Source organism: Grus americana, chromosome 27 (genome assembly GCF_028858705.1).
Source record: "Grus americana isolate bGruAme1 chromosome 27, bGruAme1.mat, whole genome shotgun sequence".
Taxonomy (NCBI): Eukaryota; Metazoa; Chordata; class Aves; order Gruiformes; family Gruidae; genus Grus; species Grus americana.
In genome coordinates this window covers 1952784-1966904 of record NC_072878.1, presented here as the reverse complement: position 1 = coordinate 1966904, position 14121 = coordinate 1952784, and the positions used below count along the sequence as shown (strand labels likewise).

Here is a 14121-nt window from a genome sequence, read left to right as displayed (position 1 = left end):
AGGAAAAGTAAAAGCAAGAAAACTTGGGGGTGAAGATAAAAATTGTTTAATAAGAGCATGGGAAGTGGAAGAAGGACAACAAAATAAAAAAAGTGATGCAAAGGCAGTTACTCCCCACCTCACGCAGGCAGACAGCAATAAGGTCTCCCGTCAGCCTCCTCTTCTCCAGGCTAAACAACCCCAGTTCCCTCAGCCGCTCCTCATAAGACTTTGCTCCAGTCTCTCTACCAGCTTTGCTGCCCTTCTCTGGATGTGCTCCAGCTCCTCAATGTCCTTCTTGTACTGAGAGGCACAAAAATGAACATGTGCACTCGAGGTGCAGCCTCACCAGAGCTGTGTACAGGGGCACAATCACTTCCTTACTCCTGCTGGCCACACTATTTCTGATACAAGCCAGGATGCTCTTGGCCTTCTTGCCCACCTGGGCACACTGCTGGCTCATGTTCAGCCAGCTGGCAACCAGCACACCCAGGTCCTTCTCCGCCAGGCAGCTTTCCAGCCACTCTTCCCCAAGCCTGTAGTGTTGCCTGGGGTTGTTGTGACCCAAGTGCAGGACCCAGCACTTGGCCTTGTTGAACCTCATACAGATGGCCTCTGCTCGTTGATCCAGCCTGTCCAGATCCCTCTGCAGAGCCTTTATACCCTCAAGCAGATCCACACTCCCACCCAACTTGGCGTCATCTGCAAACTTACTGGGAGTCCACTTGATCCCCTCGTCCAGATCATTCATGAAGACATTAAGGAGAACTGGCCCCAGTACTGAGCCCTGGCAAATTCCGCCAACTGGTATGAACTCCATTCACCACAACCCTTTGGGCCCTGCCATCCAGGCAGTTTTTTACCCAGCGAAGAACATACCCACAAACTCCATGAGCAGCCAGTTTCTCCAGGACAATGCTCTGGGATATGGTGTCTAGGTAGACAACATCCACAGTCTTGCCCTCATCCACTAAGTGGGTCATCTTGTCATACAAGGATATAAGGGGAGTCAAGAAGCACCTGCCTTTCACGAACACATGATGACTGAGCCTGATTGCTTATCCTGTATGTGCTATGGGAGGGCACTCAAGATGATTTCATCCATAAATATAACAGGGATAAAAGGAGCCTTCGCATATAAAACTTTGTCTGGTCAATATGCTGGTCTGGACATGCCCTGCGCCTGAACTCAACTGTCTGATGTGTCTCCTCGTTCAGCTCCCTTTCTAACTCTGTTCCTGGCTGGGGGGCTCTCTATGCTGTGTGCGTGCATGTGCCATGAGCAGCTCTACGTGCCAGCAAGGGGAGTCAGACCAGCTGTCACAGAGGCCCACGTGTCTGTGCTGCCGGCTGCGGAGCGAGTGAGGTTACACGCGTCAGTGTGCAATTGGTGGTGAAGATCAAGCTGGAGTCGCTGGTGCAAAGGTGAAGTGACCTGGGAGCCAAGGCTGTGTGAGCCACTCCGATGGTGAGACCATGGAGAGGCTGGTTCTGGAGGAGCAGGGGAGTTCAGTGCCAGCTGCTGTAGAGTCTGCGAGTTGACTGAGAGACTTCATTCTGAGTGTGTGTGTGGGGGGTGTGTGCACGTGCACATGTGCTGGCATTTCTGTGTGCATGTGTGTAGGGGATGGCGTGGCATGGAGCTGCAGCAGTCTCACCTCTGTCGGGCTGCTGGATTTGGCTCCTGGAGTGATCCATGTTGTCTGTGTGTCTACACAGCTATACATTTTCCTCTAATATCACCATGCGTCAAACAGCCCCACCCTCATTTCTCCTTTCTCTACTGACCCTGGTTTGGCTTGCTTTGTACCCTCCTGTGGTGTTTTGCAGACTCTCTTCATGGCAATTCCTACCTGGGTCTGTAGAGATCTGCAACTCCTCATGCTGTTCTCTTGTGAGACTCCACCACCATCAGGGTGAGCCACCCGCACACGATCAGTAACCGCTGACCAAATGGAGCTTCAGTCCAGAGGGACCTGGAGAAACTCGGGGATTTGGCCAAAAGAAACCTTGTGACGTTGACAAGGAGAATTGGCCAGTCTGGCCTCAGGGAGAAGAACCAATCTGTACATCAGGGCCAGCTGGGACCTGCTGTGCTGAGGAGGGACTCTGAGGAGAAGGGCCTGGCAACCGCGAGGGACACCATCCGAGCCAGGGGTTTCTGCTCACTGTGAAGAAGGCCACTTGCATACGGGGCTGCGTTAGGATGAGCATGGTCCCCCAGAGCAGGGCAGTTCTTCTGGCCCTTGACACCGCACTGGTAGGGACCCCCACACATGGCTTTGTCCCAGTTCTCGGCTCCCTCTTTTGCTGGAGCTGGGAGGAGCTGGAGAGTGGCCAGAGGAGATGTGGCCAGGTGGAGTTTGGGGCCTTAAGCAGATGGGCTGTGTGGAGGGGCTGAGAGACCTGGGCTTCTTTGGCCCCTTTGCCCAGTGGTGGAGAGGCTCGGGGCAGACTAGGAGTAGCCTGACACTGCTTGAAAGGTGGTTTCAGAGATGGTGGAGCTTTTCTGAAAACTGGGAAACATCATGAGAAAGACAAGATGCCACCAAGTGCATCCTGGGAGGTTGAGATGTGGCACGAGGAGAAAGAAATGTCCCTGCAAGTAAATTAATAGTTAATTAACTATTAACTGTTAATCAGTTCTGTGGTACAAGAGGCCACCCAGCAAGAGTCTGGATTAGCCAGAGCTTTGCCTTTCAATGAAGAGTCTGTGAGGATGGAGAGATATCAGTAAGGGTAGGAAGATGATCAGGTGAGACCCAAGTTGGTAAGCAGGCTGGGTGTCAAGAGCCTGCAGGGAAAGTGGTGCAGGTGTGGGACACCGTAGGACATGCTGTGGTGGAGACATCTGGGGGCAGTGGCAAGGCTGAAAGCCCCCAACACAGCCAAGGTCTTGGTCTGCTGGGCTGTGGCTGTTCTCCCTGCAGGTGATGCCTGTGAGGAGACATCTTCTCATTAGAGCACCAGGACTTCATCGCCCCCTTGTCACAACCTGTGAGCCTGAGAAAGAGTGTGTGGTAGTCCTGCTCTAGGCATTGCACATCCCCACATCACACTGGCCCAGGAAGAGCCCTGAGACACGTGTGAGGGACAGGGTCTCCCCTCCCAGGGGCTGGGGGTCACAGCTTGGCCCTTTGGCTTGATGAAACACACCCAGGTTTACTCAGCATCAGAGCCACCTTGCCATTGCCTTTGCCTACCTGTCATCACTGCCTCCACTTGCCTGCTCTAACCAGCCCCAGAGTTGCTTTGTCAGGGATGGCCCTCAGGGGGACCCATTAATGCTCCAAGAAACTGTGGAGTTTGCATCGGACTGTGACTTCTGCAGAGGTTTCATCAGCTTCCTCTCAGGGTCTGAGCTTCATGGACTCATCCCCAAACCCACCAGAGGGGTCATTAACATGCCGCCTTGGGCTGGGCCTCTGCTGCTGAGCTGCTCCAGGCTCCTGGGATGGAGGGAGCTCATGGCAAGTGGGCTGTGCTGCAGAGAGACATCTCTGGCCAGGAGCAGCTCCTCTGCCAAGCCCAGCAGGGCTGAGGGCTCTGCCTGCAGGCACCGAGGGGAGAACAGCGAGGCAGAGAGAGCTTAAAGGCAGTTGGAAATGGGAGGCTTGCTGAGAGCTCAGGGAAGGAGAAATCTTGAGAGCCCTTGACACGGTAAGTCTCTGGGTGCAGGGCAATGCTGATGCGGTTCCTGGAGGCATCTCCTCAAGCTGGCAGAGCCCACAGCTCCTGGGATCTGCCAGGTGGACTCCCTGTGCAGAGGCAAGTTTGAGTGGCTGTGAATGCAGGTGTGCAGGCAGGGGTGCCCAGTTGTGTCCTTCAGAGCAGGGTCCCTGCAGCCCAGGGGCTGTGTGCCGGGGCAGGGACTCTGCCGCCTGCCAGGGTCAGCCCTCAGCCTGCCCGGGGAGCTGCCCAGGGCACTGCAGGGAGAAGCTGTGGGTGGAAGGAGCGACCCCCTGGAAGGGCAGGGCAGGGTCCTTCTGCTCTTGAGAGGGTGGTGTTCACTGCTCCAGATCACCCCTGGGACATTTGCCAGGGCACTTCTCAAGGAGCATTGAGGTCCCCTTGGGCAGTGCCCTGGTGCCAGGAGGGGTCTGCAGGGCAGAGCTGAGCACACAGAGGGTGGGATGGGCTCTGTGAGCAGGGACAGGGAGGAGAGGTGTGGGCAGAGCACCAGCTCCTGGCAGGGACAGCTCCAGGCAGCAGAGACATGGGCAGGGAGTGGGAGGAAACTGCAGGCAAGCCCTGGGCTAGGCTGCCTTCAGGCTGCTCTCTTGTGGTCCCTCACTCTAGATGTCTGCTGGGCGTTGTCTGCTGAGCAATGAGCTGACTCTGCCTTTAGGACATCCCATCTTCAGGACATCTGACTATCTGCTTTGCCTGTGCTGCTGGGCTTGGGAGCTGCCCCAGAAGAGCACGGCTGTGCTGTAGGATCCCAGGGAGTGCTGAGCTTTCCCTTGGAGGTCAGTTCTCTCCTCTCAGAGGCCTTTGCTTCTCTCTGAGAGTGGCTGTGTCCTTCTCTCTCCATCACAACTGCACCCCTGGGCTGGGAAAGAGAACAGTTTGAAGATCTGCCCTTTGAGACAGGAATCCCCTGCTCTCATCAGAGTCCAGTTGCCTTTTTTTTTTTTTTAAACAGTAATTTTTGTGAGCAGTCATCCTCAGGACAGCAGAACTGAAGGCACTGGGCATCTGGGAACAAGACTGATGGGCAATGCAGCTCTCCTAACTGCACTGAGACATAGAGAGCTGAGACCTTTTTCCTTTCTTGTCTTAAGAGTCCACGCTTTCATTCATAAAAAAGAGGATTTCTGCCCTTAAAACTAGCACACACCAGATGTGGTGGTGGAAAGAAGAAAACACAGAATATCACCATAAAGACATGCTCAACCGCTCTTCTGCAGCCCACACTCTCTGGAGTGGTGAGTGCAGATATTGAACATTTCCATCAAGGGTGAATTGCATCTGACAGCCCTTGTGACCATCGGGGGTGTCAAGAACCAGCTCCCATGTACTCACTGCAGCAGGGCAGAGCTGACTCCTTGGCAGCACAGGGGCAGAGGTCCTGCTCCTCACAGCACACTCAGCCAGCACAAAGCAAAGAGAGGAAATGCCTTGGAATTGGGGGACATGGGGTGGGATCTCTGTGAAAAATGGAGTGGCTTTCCTCAGAGAAGTCTGTTGTATTTTTCCCCTGTCTTTTCCTCCTTAGGAGAATGCCCCTAAGTGAAGAACTAGCAAATGACCAACAACAGCAGCTCCATCACTGAGTTCCTCCTCCTGGCATTGGCAGACACACGGGAGCTGCAGCTCTTGCACTTCTGGCTCTTCCTGGGCATCTACCTGGCTGCTCTCCTGGCCAATGGCCTCATCATCACTGCCATAGCCTGCGACCACCACCTCCACACCCCCATGTACTTCTTCCTCCTCAACCTCTCCCTCCTCGACCTGGGCTCCATCTCCACCACTGTGCCTAAAGCCATGGCCAACTTAATCTGGGACAACAAGGCCATCTCCTACACAGGATGTGCTGCTCAGGTCTTTTTCTTTTTCTTTCTGATCTCAGCAGAATATTCTCTCCTCACTGTCATGGCCTATGACCGCTATGTTGCCATCTGCCAGCCCCTGCACTACGGGACCCTCCTGGGCAGCAGAGCTTGTGTCCACATGGCAGCAGCTGCCTGGGGCAGTGGGTTTCTCACTGCTGTGCTGCACACGGCCAATACATTTTCTATACCACTCTGCCAGGGCAATGCCCTGGACCAGTTCTTCTGTGAAATCCCCCAGATCCTCAAGCTCTCCTGCTCAGACACCTACCTCAGGGAAGTTGGGCTTATTATATTAAGTTGTTTATTAGTTTTTGTCTGTTTTCTTTTCATTGTGCTGTCCTATGTGCAGATCTTCAGGGCCGTGCTGAGGATCCCCTCTGAGCAGGGACGGCACAAAGCCTTTTCCACGTGCCTCTCTCACCTGGCCGTGGTCTCCCTGCTTATCAGCACTGCCATATTTGCTCACCTGAAGCCCCCCTCCATCTCCTCCCCATCCCTGGACCTGGCGGTGGCAGTTCTGTACTCGGTGGTGCCTCCAGCAGTGAACCCCCTCATCTACAGCATGAGGAACCAGGAGCTCAAGGGTGCAGTTCGGAAACTGATGACTGGGGGTTTTTTAGAAGTAATACACTGCCCATCCTCTCCATATCACTTGTAACATAACTAATTACAGGCCTAGCCTGTCTTTTATATGTTTTCTCATTGTTGTTATTATTGATTTTATTTTCTTTTTTCACTTGTGATAATGTTGTTTACAAAAAATTTTTATATTCATACGAATTCTAATTCATTATCGACCTGTTTTTTTGACTCAAAGACAGTGTAAATGAATTTCCACAACCTCTGTGGATTTCGACATTAAAAAAGACCCTGCAGTGACATTTCTGACTGAGATTTTTCCCCCAAGACCTTCTCTGGAGCTGCAGAGGCAGTTCCTGTGTACAGAGTCCCTGCACAGCAGATCTCTGACAGAGCTGGCCTCTGTAACAGCATTTCCACCAGGAAAGGCAATCTCCTCAGGGCACTGCCCAAAGGCTTACGTCTTTTTCCAGTCTTGCTCTCAAGAACATGCCCAAGGAAGAGACTCTAAAGAAAACTGTTGCTTTGCTTGTTTCTCCATGGGCGCGGAGGGATGAGATGAGGGTCCCAGTGTGCTCTTCCAGGGACTGAGGAATGGCTCAGGTGTTCCTTGTGGGTGGACAGCACCCACACAGATGCTGAATGGACTCCAACTAAGCTGCCTGGGGCTCGACAGCCTGTGGTAGGGCTGATAGCAGAGGAGTGTTTTTCTGGAAGGAATCAGGAGCTGCCAGGAGAGCCCAGGGGATCTGCAGGGACAGCACGTGCCAGGAGGTCAGCAGGGAATGGAGCCCACTGAGCACGAGCCTGTGCAAGGTTAAGTGCCCCAGAGATCAAGTGCTAAATGTGGGTGTGAACCACCAAGTGAGGGTTCTGCAAGCCCAGGGGACACAGCAGGCACAGGGAAAGGAGCCTGGTGAGTGGTTCGTTTTCCCATCAGTGGACTGCCATAGACTGGATGCGGTGCAGCACCCAAACACATCTCATGGCATTGGCAATAAGGCAGGTCACCTCTGAGCAGCCTCCCTGGCCACATAAGAGCCTCGGTGGGAGGCAGTCAGTGGCAGTGATGTCCCTGAGCTGGGTCTGCCTCCCAGCCTGACCAGCACGTCCCTTGCAGAGTGCCCCTGTGACCCCAGGCCCCACAGCCCACTTGCTCTGCAGAGCAGCTCCCCCAGCTCAAGGGCTGTGGAGAGCATGGGCAGGGGGTGTAGGAATGGCTGGCCAGGCCAGCACAGATGTGCCCACCTTGTCAAAAGGCTCTTTAGAGACATGGGATGTCCTGGTGTTTTCCCAAAAGTGGGATCATTTACCCCATGTGCAGTACACCAATACACACACAGAGCAGAGGTATTTTATTTATTTCATGTCTGCACAGAGATGGTTGCAGGGTGGTAATGCCACAAAGCTAGCACACTGCACACAGAAACTACAACATATTTATCTTGTTGCAGGATTAGAAAAACCCACTTAAATTTATGCTAATTGGTTAGTAATTACCACATCATCTGCTATTGGTTAAGCATATTTGAATTAGCACTCACACTCCTTGAGGGGGTGTGTAGAGGGTAACTTGCATAGTCCTTTAGTTGGGTTGGTGGTCCCCTTTCCCCCAGTTACTGCATTTTTGTTGACTTCAGGCTTTTATGGCAATCACCCAGGTCTCTGGGTCTTCTGAGGCAGGATGTTTCCCTTTTATCAGTCTTTCAGCTCCTCTTCAAGGGTCCAGTCATTAGCAAAGCAACGCAGTGTATTTAACCCTGAATTAGACAGTGTCTAAGCATTAACCCAAACACATTCCTCACCCTGTCAAGTGGAAAATTCTACTTGACAGATATCAATACTGTCACTGTCTACAGCTGTCTTATGGGATGGTGCAGAGGAGAAGGAGTCAGACTCTTCCCATGTGGGCACAGTGGGAGGATGAGAAGCCATGGGAAAAAGTTGGGATGTGGGAAATTCTGACTAGACTTAAGAGAAAAGAAGCTGCACTATAAGGTCCATCAGGCACCAGGAACAGGCACTCCGAAAGGCTGTGGTACCTCCACAATGGAGATATCCAAGCCTCAACCAGATGTAGTGCCACAGGGGGGGGTTTCATTGTAATGGGTGACTACCTGGTGCGGGGGACAGAGGCACTCATCTGTTGGGCCAACCAACCATCTAGAGAGGTTTGCTGCTTGCTGGGGACAAGGATCCAGGATGTTGTGGTGGGACGTCCAAAGCTCAGCTGGCTCTCTGACTACTGCCTCCTGGTCTTATCCCATGTGGGCACAAATGACACTACCAGGGGCAACCTGGACAGTACCAGAAGTGACTACAAAGCTCTGGGGGTGGCACTGAAGGGCATGGGGGCCCAGGTGGTGTTCTCCTCAATCTCATTGGTGAGGAGAAAGGCACTACTAGGACAAGTTAATAATTAACTGCAGAACTGGGGTAGGGTTTTGGGTTCAACAACCATGGGACCCTGTTTGCAGACCAGCATCGTCCTGGCAGAGATGGGATCCACCTCACTAAGCAGGGCAAAGCTGTTTCTGCCAGCAGGCTGGCTGACCTCATAAGGAGGGCTTTAAACTAAGAATGATGGGGGAGGGAGAGAGTAACCAGCAGTCCTCTAAGGGAGTGACAGACAGGATCAATGAGCAAGGGCATGGGGTGATGTGATGGGAAGGGATCACAAAATCAACAAAATGGGCCTCAAGTTCAGCGCTTGCATGTAAGCAAGGAAATGCCTACAAAGCACCATGATGGAGAAATCTCTCACACCCCCTCCAAGAACTCAACATGCTGGGGTTCCTCTCTAAAGTGTCTGTACTCTAACGCATGCAGCATGCGGCATAAACATGAGGATTTAGAGATCGGTGTGCAGTTGCAGGGCAATGATCTTGTTGGGATCATGGAAACGTGGTGGGATGGCTCCCATGATTGGATGTCGCAATGGAGGGATAAAGGCTCTTGAGGAAGGAGAGGATGGGATGACAAGGAGGGGGAGATGCCTTTTATGTGGCAGAACAGCTGGAGTACATGGAGCTTTGTCTGGGGATGGGTAGGGAGCCAAGAGAACCTAAGGGTGAGGATTAAAGTGAGACCAGGAAAGGGTGGCATTACAGTGGATGTCTGCTATTGGCCACTCGACCAGGAGGAAGAAGTATATGAGGCCTTCAACAGGCAGATAGGAGCAGCCTCACATTGGCAGGCTCTGGTCCTCATGGGAGATGTCAACCACCTTGATATTTGCTCAAAGGACAACACAGCAGGGCATAAGCAATCCAGGAGGTTTGTGGAGTGCCTGGATGAGAAATTCCTCACTCAAATGACAAAGGAGCCAATGAGGAGAGGTGCTCTGCCTGACCTCATCCTCATCAACAATGAGGGCCTTGTTGGGGATGTGAAGGTCAAAGGCAGCCTTGTGACCATGAGATGGGGCTGTAGTGACCATGAGATGATGGAGTTCAGGTTCCTGAGGGCAGGCAGGAAGGCAAAAACAATCTCAGAGCCCCGGGTTTAAGGAGAGTAGACTTTGGTCTCTTCAAGGATCTGCTTGGAAGAGTCCCATGGGATGTGGCCCTGGAGGGAAGGGGGGTCCGAGAAAGCTGGTTCATATTCAAGGATCACCTCCTCCAAGCTCAAGAGAAGCACATCCCATCAAATATGATGTCAGGCAAAAAATGCCAGGAGAGCTGTGTGGATGAACAAGGAGCTCCTGGCCAAACTCAAACACAAGAAGGAAGAATACAGAGGGTGGAAGTAAGGACGGGTAGCCTGGGAGGAACACATAGACATTGAGCATGCAGGGAGGGAGAAAGGTAGGAAAGCTAAAGCCCAAATGGAATGGAATTTGGGAAAAGATGCCAAAGAAACCAAGAAGGGCTTCTGTAAGTAGACAGGGAACAAAAGGGAAACTAGGGAAACTGTGGGCCCATTGCTCAGTGAGACTGGGGACCTGGTGACGCAGGACGTGGGAGAGGCTGAGGCACCGAATGCCGTCACTGCCTCAGTATTTGCCAGCAAGATCGGCCTTCAGGAATCCCAGGTGCCAGAGACCAGGGGGAAATTCTGGAGCATGGAGATGTGCCTTGCTGGAAAAGGATCAGATCAGGGAATACTCAGGCAAACTGGACATACATAAGGCCCTGGGCCTTGATGACTCCTGATGACTTCCTTATCGTTCCTGTGCCTGGAAAGGGTTTCCAGCATTAGCTGCTCCATCATCTTCCCAGGAAGGGAGGTGAGTCTGACTGGCCTGTAGTTCCCTGCGTCTTCCTTCTTTTCCTGCTTGAAGACAGGAGTGACATTTGTTTTCCACATCTGTGCTCTGGGCCTCTTTATTTGGCTGGGCTCTGGGCCTCTGCGTATCGAGTGAGGTCTGGCACTTGGCGGGTCATGGTGTTATGCCATGGCACATCCCATAAAGATGTGGCCAGCTCAGAGAAAGGGATGCCATGAAGGAAGTGATAGCAGGTGTGGCCATTTCTTGATGGCAAAGAAATATAGGGTGATCTATCCAACTCCTCCTACCTTCCTTGCTCCAAGCTCCCTTTAGCTATGAAATGCAGATGTATCATATGACGATATAAATGTGTCACCAGAACACAGTTTCCCCATTCAAAGTGATGGCAGGAAATATATTTCTGGAAATGGCTGTATAAGTCTCTCTTTCCACAGAGGGAGAGAAAGGGTCATCATCTTGCTGGTCCATGTCCGTGTCCTATGAAAAAACTCATGAGAATTTACAGAATATATATTCAAACTCCATTAGGAGACACTCAGGATCAATATGAACCGAGGATTTCTGATATCACGTAATGTGTGAGCAGAAGAATTAAGAACTGTAGGGGAAAAAAGAAAAAAGAATCCTTCCTTACTGTTTATTATTGAACTCTTTAGACTTTGACTAGACTCCTGAAATCTCTCTAATTAACCACAAAAGAATTGAAGACCTAAAGGGAAATTATGCACAGAGCGTTGGCTCATTAGGGCGTTTTGCCTGTTAATTAGCCCCCTGGTGCCAAGTTCCTGAACTGCAGGTCCTGAAAGATTGAACAAGTGTCTAAAGAAGTAAAAGTCAGCAGCAAACTTCCAAGTTTCTGAGAGTGTTAGTGGGCCCCAGGGAGGACCATCACTCAAGAGACCATGGAGGGAATGACCAGACAGGGAGATTTACAAAGGCATGTAATGATAGGCCAAGAGGTAATGGCTGTAAGCTGAAGGAGGGTAGATTTAAATTAGATATTAGGAAAAACTTCTTCTCTATGAGGGTGGTGAGTCACTGGAACATGTTGCCCAGAGAAGTTGTGGATTCCCCCTCCCTGGAAGTGTTCAAGGCCAGGTTGGATGAGGCTTTGGGCAACCTGGTCTAGTGGAGGGTGTCCCTGCCCATGGCAGGGGATTGAACTAGATGATCTTTGAGGTCCCTTCCAACCCAAACCATTCTGTGATTCTGTGGTTGTCCCTGGGAGCTGGTAAAACAGGAAGTCAGAGGCACTGGTCACATGTGGAAAATCAAATGTGGAGGTGGCTGTGAAAGCCCTAAATGTGTTTCACCAAGCAGGATGGCCAAGCCCTGACCCCCATTCCCTGAAGAGAGGATCCTTTCCCTCATGAGATGCTTACAGCTCCTCCTGGGAGCAGTGTGATGGGAGGGTACGTGATGCCAAGTGCAGGTCAGCGGTAGGACACCTCCCAGGCTCTATGGGGAGTGGGTGAGGAGGCAACAAGGCCCTGGGACTGTAAGGGACTGGGGCCTTCTCATGGGACTCAGTGGAGGAGACAGCAGCCACTGTGGAGAGGACAAGGACTTCTGTCCTGGTGTTGGAGGAGGGCCCAGCCGCACCAAGGCCATCAGCTGTTTGCACCACAGATGGTCCTATACTGTCCTGTGCCCGTTCCAGTTTTCCTGAGGTCTTTAGCTACCTCCTCCTGCTTCCTCATCTCACTCTGACCTTGGGATCTCCCAAGCTTTACTGATGCTGGTGAAAGGCAAGATGCTAACTGCGGTACAACTTGCTTACAAGAATGAACACTAATGGAGACTCTGAGCTTTTGCCTCAGGGTCCATGTGACCTGAAGACCCAACCTAAGCCAGCTCTTACTGGCTGAGAACATCCCATGTCAATGATAAACCCATGGAAGTTTTACCTTCCAAAAAACCGGGCGTATAACCACGGCCAGAACAGCAACCGACCAGCATCCAGGATAATCCGCCCACCTGAGCAGGACATCACTTTAGAACAAAGGGAATTAACATACCACTGACCGTTTGTCTGCACCACCTGCACGGGACAAGGATGTAGGAACTGATGAGCCCATCCCTTAACGTGAGTGATTGCATTGGTCTACACAACTGTACTGTAACAGATACAAACCCTGCTTTCCTCTGTACTGGGGTCCTCCAGCCATTAGGCTGAGGCACCACTGCATGCACAGCTGAAATAAGAGAATAAATTACCTTGGTAATTCTATGGTAAGCTTCCTTGTCTCCCTCCCCAGCCAGCAAATGAAGGACTTGTATGTGCCACTTTGGCCTCACTGCCTGTGCCTGCAAAGACAAAGCTGTGGTTACCTGAGGACTTGACAGTGCCTGTGAGTTCCCCGCAACCCCTCGGGCATCTTCCAATGCCCTGCTAATGTCCTCTGGCACCCAAAATAGCCCAGTCCCAGACTTGCTTGACTCCTGCACTTATCGCCATATCCCAGCACTGAAATGCATGTCCTCCTGCTGCTGCTGCTGCTGCCTCCAAATCAAAATTCAGCCTGATTCCCTTCAGCATGACACCCCCGCAGCCCCACCACTACTTCAAGTCTTCTTCCTGCCTTTAACACACTCACTGCTATGCATACCCCTCTCTCTGCCTGCACCCCCATGCATCTCTCAAGCCCTTCCTGTTTCCCCTGCAGTTGTGGGATCTCCCTCCAGGAGGGTCGTGCATTCTCCAGGATCATGGATGTTTCCTGTGGTCCATCCAAGTGTGGGGAGTGAAGGAGGGGAAGAGAGCAAGGTCAGCTCCTGAGGCATGACTGAGCACAGCCACCCCCAGCAGCGGGCATTCCCTATCTGCCAGGCTGAGGCATGCACACAAGATGGAAACATCTTCCTTATCTTTGATGTGCACAAGAAAGGACTTTCTTCCTGCCACCTTCCCAGCAAAAAACTCCTCCTCCTCCTCCTCCACCCACACAGATCCACTGCTTTCCATTTCTGGGCTCAGACATGGCTGTAAGGACTTGCCAAAGCCATCAGCCATCACCTTGTTCTCACTGACATCCCCTGACCCTCTGTCCCAGGCCTACACACGGCCAGTCACTGCTGCTCAGGGCCACTCACTCTTCAGAAGAAGCTGGCCAGAGCTGGCCATTTTCCCCGATGCAGGCACTCAGCCCAGCGGGAGGATGGAGATGGCCGCACAGCGAGACTTGCCCATAACCTGGGTGAACGGCCAGGGCTGGAAATGGCTGGTGAGAGAGGCTGGGGGGTGACAAAGGCCCTGGGTCACCTTCCTGGTCTGTCCATGCCACCAAGGACATAGACTGGCCTCCTCTCTCCTGCACATGCCTGTCTCAGCTCCCATCCAGGAGCCCTGTCTCTGAACCACAGTCCCCCTGATGCGAGCCCTCACCCTGCACGGTCACGCAGAACAAGCTATACACTGATGTTTCTCTCTCCCAGAAACATTCCTCCCTGCCCTCTCTCCAGCCCTGTCTGCTCTGGCCCCACAGCAGTACTTGCCGCAGGCTGCTGCAGAGCTCTGGGCACTCACCCCAGAGCCTCAGCCCCTCTGAAGGGCAGAGAAGCTGCTGGGGGGCAGAGATGGGTGGGCACAAGAGAAAGGAGGTCAGTGGCACCCTGTGTCCCCTGTTCTCCTCTCCAGCATATCCTGAGAGGTCTGCAGCCCCTCCGTGCCATCCTGTCTCCCCAGGCTAGCACAAGAGCCCTGGACCTTGTGGTCCTCAAGAGCTCCTAATCCCCCAGGGACAAAGCAGCCTGCCCCAAGATGGTGCAGCCAGAAAA

The 14121-nt window shown here is 52.5% G+C and overlaps 1 protein-coding gene across 1 annotated transcript; it reads left to right on the top strand.

Moving 5' to 3' along the window:
* Positions 1–5610: 5610 nt before the first annotated feature.
* Positions 5611–14074, top strand: LOC129196892 (olfactory receptor 14J1-like; the record flags this gene model as incomplete). The annotated part of the gene is made up of 2 exons (XM_054804861.1): positions 5611–6072; positions 13982–14074. Coding segments are annotated over 2 exons (555 nt in total), but the record flags the coding sequence as incomplete, so codon positions are not given.
* Between the last annotated feature and the right edge of the window lie 47 nt (positions 14075–14121).